Source organism: Nanorana parkeri, unplaced genomic scaffold, assembly GCF_000935625.1.
Source record: "Nanorana parkeri isolate BGI_ZX_2015 unplaced genomic scaffold, ASM93562v1 scaffold1768, whole genome shotgun sequence".
In the NCBI taxonomy this organism is placed as follows: domain Eukaryota; kingdom Metazoa; phylum Chordata; class Amphibia; order Anura; family Dicroglossidae; genus Nanorana; species Nanorana parkeri.
In genome coordinates, this window is record NW_017308036.1 from 60,060 (window position 1) to 67,808 (window position 7,749).

The 7,749-nt window shown below is 47.5% G+C and overlaps 1 protein-coding gene across 1 annotated transcript in view; it reads right to left on the reverse strand.

Annotated features, from left to right (window-relative positions):
* The window catches only part of RAP2A (RAP2A, member of RAS oncogene family), a 22,276-nt gene extending 20,168 nt beyond the window's left edge, over nucleotides 1-2,108 (reverse strand). The window contains exon 1 of the mRNA XM_018571503.1: nucleotides 1,759-2,108. Coding sequence (XP_018427005.1) covers nucleotides 1,759-2,072 — 314 coding nt within the window. The 5' untranslated portion in view covers nucleotides 2,073-2,108. The remainder of the gene's footprint in view (nucleotides 1-1,758) is intronic.
* Nucleotides 2,109-7,749: the final 5,641 nt, after the last annotated feature.

The following is a 7,749-nucleotide window of genomic DNA, read 5'->3' on the forward strand; positions in this document are numbered from 1 at the left end:
AAAGGGGCTACTGATGCAAAGGGTGACTCTGGTATGGAAAGGGGCTACTGATGCAAAGGGGGGCACTGATATGAAAAGGGGCTACTGATGCAAAGGGGGGCACTGATATGGAAAGGGGCTACTGATGCAAAGGGTGACTCTGATATGGAAAGGGGCTACTGATGCAAAGGGGGGCACTGATATGAAAAGGGGCTACTGATGCAAAGGGGGGCACTGATGTGAAAGGGGCTACTGATGCAAAGGGGGACTCTGATATGGAAAGGGGCTACTGGAGTTTTTACTATTTCCTCCTCATCTAAAACAAACAAAAATGGAGTTCTGGCTTCAGAGATACATCAATGATTCCAGGCTGCTTGTTTGACAACACTTCACATTCTTTCCCTCACATAAAAGCAGCGGTCTCCAATATTATTCTACAAAAAGGCAAGCTCATGATAAAAATAAAGATGTAAAAAGAACATTATAATAAATCATCTAAAAGCAACAAAGATACAACCCCATGTATGTAGGTTGATGACAACCGCAATAATCCTACACTGCCCTACAAATTTCATAAATTGCCCAGCAATAAACTTAGAACGGCATAACATCTATGACACATGACTACTGAATGAATGTGGCCATATATTATGTGAATTTCGGCCGGTTCTCCATGAACTGGCCAGAATTCGCACAGTGGGTGCCATTCTGGCAGGCATGCCTCGATAAGCTGATCGAAGGAGCCGGTTGGAAAATCTGAACAAATAGAGCGGGCAGCCAATCAGCTGCAGGTTCCTTTTAGGTAGCCTGACAGCAGCCACCAGCCTCTGTCAAAATACAATGCAATCAGTGGGGAATTCCTCTTGATCAATGCTCATATACGTTGATGGAGGAATCTGTTCTATTTTTTTTTTAGTTGAGCCCACAGGTTGAATGAAAAACCAGAACAATGTGTGGCCAGCTAAAAACAAACAGGAGGGATCTGGGAGAAACCCCAGCATATGGCGGATTTTAAATACCTGTGTGCAGTAGAGAAGTTCTGGGCTAATGGTAGAACTACGAAGGCCATCAGAAAGTTCTATAGGACGCTGCCCAACCCTAAGCCCCCATTCGCACTTTTCTCCACTGATTTCTCCACACCTGACTACATTAAACATGCAGAATCCCATTCTTTCTGATGGCCCTTGTTCACACTTGTACGCTGTCGCCCTACACGTTTTTTTTAAACATAAATAGGCATTTTTTGGTGCATAGATTTCAATGGGTGCGTCAGGAAACACTAATTTTAGCACCTGAAGAACTGCTTTCCATTGGTCATTGGAAGCTTAAAACGCCTACAAATCTGCTTGTAAAGAGCCTTAAAACCCACTTGTATGGGCATGTACAAACTCATCAAAAGCGCTGTGTTGAGTGTAAACGCAGGCCAACTAATGGCCCAAACCAAGGATCAACAACTTTAATGTGGATGGATCCAAAGCAAGCCAATGAAGTGTAGGGACTTCAAAGCAGCACAGTAACAGGCAATAAAACAGAACGTCAAAGTGCAGAGAATACAAAGGCAGAGTGTATGTAGAAGACAAGAGGGGGCATTGATGAGAAGAAGCTCTGCATACACCCCCCAGGCCAGATCCTCTCTAGGCCCTTTCCATGCAATCCCAGCCACCGATGTGAACAGTAATCAATGGCCACCCACCCGTGGACCATCTCACCCCCTCCCCTGGCTGACAACGCCCTGCCACAATGAGCCCCCAGCACCCCGGATCCCCCATCCCCTCTCGCCTTTTGACGCGGATGATCTGGTCCCTCATAGGCTTGATGTCCTGGAAGCTCTGCTGGTTGACCATGCTGTAGACCAGGATGAAGCCCTGACCGTTCTTGATGTACAGGTCCCGCATAGAAGCGAACTGCTCGGTGCCGGCCGTGTCCAGGATCTCCAGCACGGAGGGGGACGAGTCCACCTCGATCTCTTTGCGGTAGAAGTCTTCGATGGTCGGGTCGTACTTCTCGATGAAGGTGCCCGTCACGAACTGGACGGTCAGAGCCGACTTGCCGACCCCGCCGCTCCCTAAGACCACCACCTTGTACTCGCGCATCGTCCCCCTCCGCTCCCCGGCGGCATGCAGCAAGGCTCTTCACAGCGCAGCACTCCTCCTCCGCCTCCTCCTTCGTCGTCGCCGCCGCCCCTCTGCAGCGGCGTCCCGAGGCATGGGAGAGAGGCCGGGCTGCGCGGCCCGGTATCCGGCGGAGACTTGCCCACCACGGAGCGCTGGCTGGCCGCCTCCGGCGTATCGTGCCGGCCTTACACCGCCCCCTCCTTCTCGCTGTGCTTTGCCTGGCCCCCGGCACGTCACATCACACCTGTCCTAACCATTGGCTCTCGCGTCTATCGCCATAGCAACTGTCTGTCCTCCCGAACCTAGAGAGGAGACGACGTGTGACAGGACCAACCACTGCCTCCTTTCTCCGGGATGATGGGAAAAGAGGCCCGGGCGGCATCCATGGTAGCAACCAATCGCCGCAGAGCTTCACACACCAATCCGTGCGGACCCCGCCTTTTACGTCACGGCGCCACCCAATTTATTGTGCGTTTTGGGGGGGGGATGTAGCTGAAGGATGTTCCCTGTGTGTGGGGGTGATAGGTGCACAGTCACCATGTTGTGTGTAATGTCAGCTGTGTTTGGTACGTGCCTCTGGTTTCCTAGAATCCATTCTATTACATTAGCATACCCGCTCAGCTGGAGCTCTATTGTTGTCTGCATATTGTGATTTATAGGACACTACCTTCCATTTTGTAATGTGCATCTTTCTGAGTGGCCTGCACCTCCACTTGTGTCCAGGGTTGCAGTGTGCATACCTTATAGCATTTTAGAATAAACATTGTGCACTTGGATGGCGTGCTTGTGACAGAACACAGTAAACATAGTCATTTTGTCATAATGATATCTTTATTTATTGAATAGTGTGATAACGGAGGTCTCAGGTTCCAACTCTGCCACCAGAATGTGACAGCAGCAGTCTTGGATCCCACTGGAATGTGATGGTGACAGTCTCAGATCCCACCTTTGCCACCAGAATGGGATGGCAGAAGTCTTGGATCCCCCTAGAATGTGATGGTGACACTCAGATCCTACTGCTGCCACCAGAATGGAATGGTGGCAGCATCAGATCTTACTGCTGCCACCAGAATGTGGTGGCATCAGGCTTCCACCAGAATGTGATGTATTTAGACCTTGTTCACACCAAGCGCAGGAGCAGAGCAGTTACAGAACGGCTCAAAACTGCGTCCAATGTATTCCAATGGTATTTTGGGCTCTAGTTCACGCCGCAGCGTTCAGTTCCAGAGCATGTAAAAAAACTACAGCAAGCCCTATTTTTCCTGCTCTGGAATGCATGCAAACATCCTGAAAAGCCCATTTTAGGCTAAACAAAACCCGTCGGTTGTTTGCCCTCTGTGTGCCATGGGGAGATTTCCTTCCACATCCTGTCCCATAGCTAAAACAAGATCTCTGCACAAGCATGTGTGTTCTTGCGCTACAGTTGCAATATTGCACATAGGAATGTGCATGCTTGAAAACGATGTGCATGCCCAACACCATGCACACGCCGTAGTGTGTGCATGCCTGTTCTTGGCGCCAGGCGGGCTATTTAAGAATGGCTTCTGCATCTGCACAATATGAGCCGTATCCTGCATTCATGATCCTGTTTCTGATATCTGTTTGACGTGGCTTGATTCCTGACTCTGCTGCTTGCTGTCTGCCTTATGACCTCGGCTTGTCCTCTGACCATTCTTCCGTCTCCTGATTTTGTACCACTCTGCTCGCAAGTGTATGACCTGGCCTGCTCCTGACATCGCGTTTGCCTCCTGCTTCTGTACCATGCCGCCCGCATTGTAACTGATCTGGCTTGTTCCTGACTTCGCTTCTGCTCTTCACACCAGTGCTGCCCAATCTGCAACCAACTACCAGCTGGCTCTGGCATCCAGTCGTCATCACCATCACTGGTGTGTCCAGCATCTACATCAGCCACAGGCACTCCTGCCTCTCTCTGTCTGTACAACTGCTGTCTCATCTCCAGTGGGGCTCAGACGAGAGTTGCAACGACGGGCGGCTTTCCTTATCACTTCAGGCTCACACCAAGGTACGTGACAGAGGGGCTAGCGGTTCAGAAATACCTAGAAAATGAGGGAATTAAAAAGTATAAAGTAAAAAAAACTTGGGAATTAAAGTACCCCTGGCAATGTTAAAGATAAAAAGAAAAACAAATTATGGTTTAACCACTTGAAGACCGGGGACTTAAACCCCCTTCCTGTCCATACCATTTTTCAGTATTCAGCGCTGCGGTACTTTGACATTTATTCCGTCATGCAACGCTGTACTGAAATTCATTTTATACCATTTTTTGAGGACAGATAGCGCTTTCTTTTGGTGGTATTTAATCACAACTGGGGGTTTCTATTTTTTACCATATATAGAAAAAAGTACATTTAAAAAAAAAACTTTTCCCTAGGTTATGAAAACATTTATTATTACCCAATGTTTTGGTAAAAATATAAAAGACGGGGTCACGTCGGGTAAATAGACACCAAACATGTCAAGCCTTTACATGGATTACGTCTGCCCGCAAAATCGCAAAAAAACTACCATACCCAAAATTGTCACTAGGCGACACTTTAAAAGCTTTTACCGCTCATCAGTTTAGTGTTATCAGTGATTGAGCTCCCTAGAAATATTGCTCACGCTCCGATGTTCGCGGTTATATGTAACATGTGGGGCGCAATCGTCGCTTTCACACGTAGGCACACATGGCGCATGTTCGATTGTGTACATGGGGGCGGGGGAATTTTTTTTAGAGGTGCACCTCACCTTTTTAGTGATGTAGATCACTTCCCCTTCATTCATAATTGAGGATATAGTACACATACTCTGTCCTCAATTATTTACAAACACTCAGCGATCACTGATCGCTGAGAATTTGTACCCACTCCCCATCCTGACAGCTGTCACAGGAGGCTGGGCGGTGCGGGAGGAGAGCTCAGCCTCCTGTGACAGTGCTGGCTGTCACCGCCCACACACCGATCTGTTTTGTAACTTTAATTTTTTTAAACTTTTATTTCAACACTTAACTCTATCGTTATCACATAGGGGGTTAACAAGCTGGATATCAAATATCCAGTAACAGGTCCTCTTTATGGAGAAATCAGGGGTCTTTAATACCCCTAATGTCACCTAGGGACCCCCAAAGAAGCTCAATTTGGGAAAATGGAATCCCCCTGCTGCTCTTACCTGTTTACCTGTCCACGATCGCTCCTTCCCCTCCGTGGCTCCTAGTGTAATATCCATACTCTGTGGAATTACCCTTTACATTAAATTTCTTAAATGCAGCCAGTGTAAGTACACAAATTTGACTTGGCATCAGAGTTCAGTCTGGGAGAAGGAGAATGGAGCTACTTAGATGTGCTGCAGTGCTCATGTACTAGCAAGGAACGTGCTGATAGGGCAGAGCAGAGTGACAGAGAGATACGCAGCAGAGGGAAACAAGGTCTCCTGCCCAAGGTCTGTGAAAATCTGGATGGACAGAAATAAGATTCTTTGGACAGGTAAAACATACTAATAAAACTGAATTAATTGGATTAGCATCACAGCCAGGGGATTAATAGGGAGATTAGAAAGTCATTATAAATGATAACCAGAGGAGATACTTGTAAAGTTGAACTACCTTCCTGCAATGGGGAGGTACTTAAGAGGGTGAATGCCTTTCTGATTTCGGAGCACAATATGGGGGTGGGCTTTAAAGGAGAACTATGGGGTTAGGGCTTTTCCCCATAGTTCTCCTTGGGGTAACGGGAGGACACAAACTAGCGTCCTCCCGTCACCCTAAGCTCAGTATACCGCAAGCTACAGCTCGCGGTATACTTAGATGCCGCAGCTGAAGCGGATCCCGACAATTATGTCTGGATCCGCCCAGCTGGCTCTGCCTATCTAGAGGCAGAGCCCCCTTCCCCCTCCCCCATCCGTTCCGCCAGTCAGCGCTGGAGGAGCGGGGAGGGGGGAATCCAGTCCCTCCCCTGTCACGGCAGAGAGCTGTGACAGGATCGAGAAGTGAGCGAACACCGGCATGTGTTCGCTCACTTCCAGATCTACTGAGCCGACCTGTGACAGTTTCATTGTCACAGGTCGGCTAGAAATATGAGGTGAGTGAAAAGCACTCACCTCATAGTTCTCCTTAAAATATATTGTCGGGTTTTGCTGCCAGAACTTTTCTTCATTTTTGCATACATTAAAATGCACATTTTAGGCCTGAAGATTACTTTAAACTAGTGATGTTCAGATACCAGTGCCGATACTTGGCATTTTCACAAGAACTACCAGAGTTGCAGTGGTTGCAGCTGGGACCTGGCTCTGGCGACATGGATTTATGTTTATATGTGCCTGTACATGGGGACAGGGACATTTTTGTTTAATTGATTTTATTTAACTCTATTTTTATTACTTTTTTACCTAACTTTATTGCTATCACATAGAAGTCTAACAATGTGATAGCACAGTGGAAGTGATAGGTTCTCTTTAAGGATCCCTAATGTTCCCTTTGCACTCCATTGAATATAATAAGCTCAAATTGTGCTTGATTAGTTTCTACCCTGGCTGGGAATAACGGTGATGAAACCAGAAGTGACGAAAAGCTTGACACGTCCAGCTTCATTCACTGCATCACCTGCAGCCTAAAACAGTGATTGAGTGACTTTATAGCCACCTGAATCACTTTTAGTAAAACCTCAACAGCCTGCAGAAGCAATGTAAACAAAAGTCCAGGATCTGACAGCCGGCGCCTCTCTCCTCACCGCTCGGCCTTAGTTCTGTGACAGCGGCTCCCTCCTCCACTGCCCCGCGGCTGAAGTGCTTCTTTTACTTCTCCTCGGATCCCCCGCTGCCTCTGCCCGGGAGAGCAGTGGGGATCCAGAGGAGAAGCTGAGCCCCCATGTGCATGGCCGAGCGGCGGAGGATCGTAACATATGATTGATATGTTCCGATCCTCTGTGCAGGACAAACACTGGAGCGATCGTCTGTTCACTCTGGTGTTTGTAAATAGTGTCCCCAGTTATGAATGAACAGGATTTGATTTACATCACTTCCTGTTCATTCATGAGTTTCTCAATGGGGAGAAGCACTCTGTACCTAGGCTCCTCACCGCTGCCTCTGCCTGGGAGAGCAGCGGGAATCCAGAGGAGAAGTTGAGCCCCCGTGTGCGTGCCCGAGCGGCTGAGGATCGGTACATGTCAGTGATATCTACCAATCCTCTGTGCAGGACAAACACTGGAGTGATCAGCTGATCACTCCAATGTTTGTAAATAACTGGGGACACATAGTACTATGTGTCCCCAGTTATGAATGAACAGTATGTGATTTACATCACTTCCTGTTCATTCATGAGTTTCTCAATGTGGAGAAGCACCTCTGTACAGAGGCTCCTCCCCATTCAGAAACTGGTGATAGTAAAATATTTTCTGAATGAATGGGAAGCCTCTGTGCTTTCCATTCATTTAGAACAGAGGCTGCAGAAAAAGAGATTGAGGACTTTGTGTCTCAATTTCTTTTTTTATTTTAAAAGGGAAATATCAGGGGCCTTTTTAGACACCCAATATTTCCCCGAAACCCCCCCAAGAGTTAAAAAAATTAAAGTTAAATAAGAAATAATAAAAGTAAAATAAAAAATATCAAACATTTTTTTTAAAATCCTGGAGGCAGGGCGCTGGGTGACGTCACATGCCTGTTG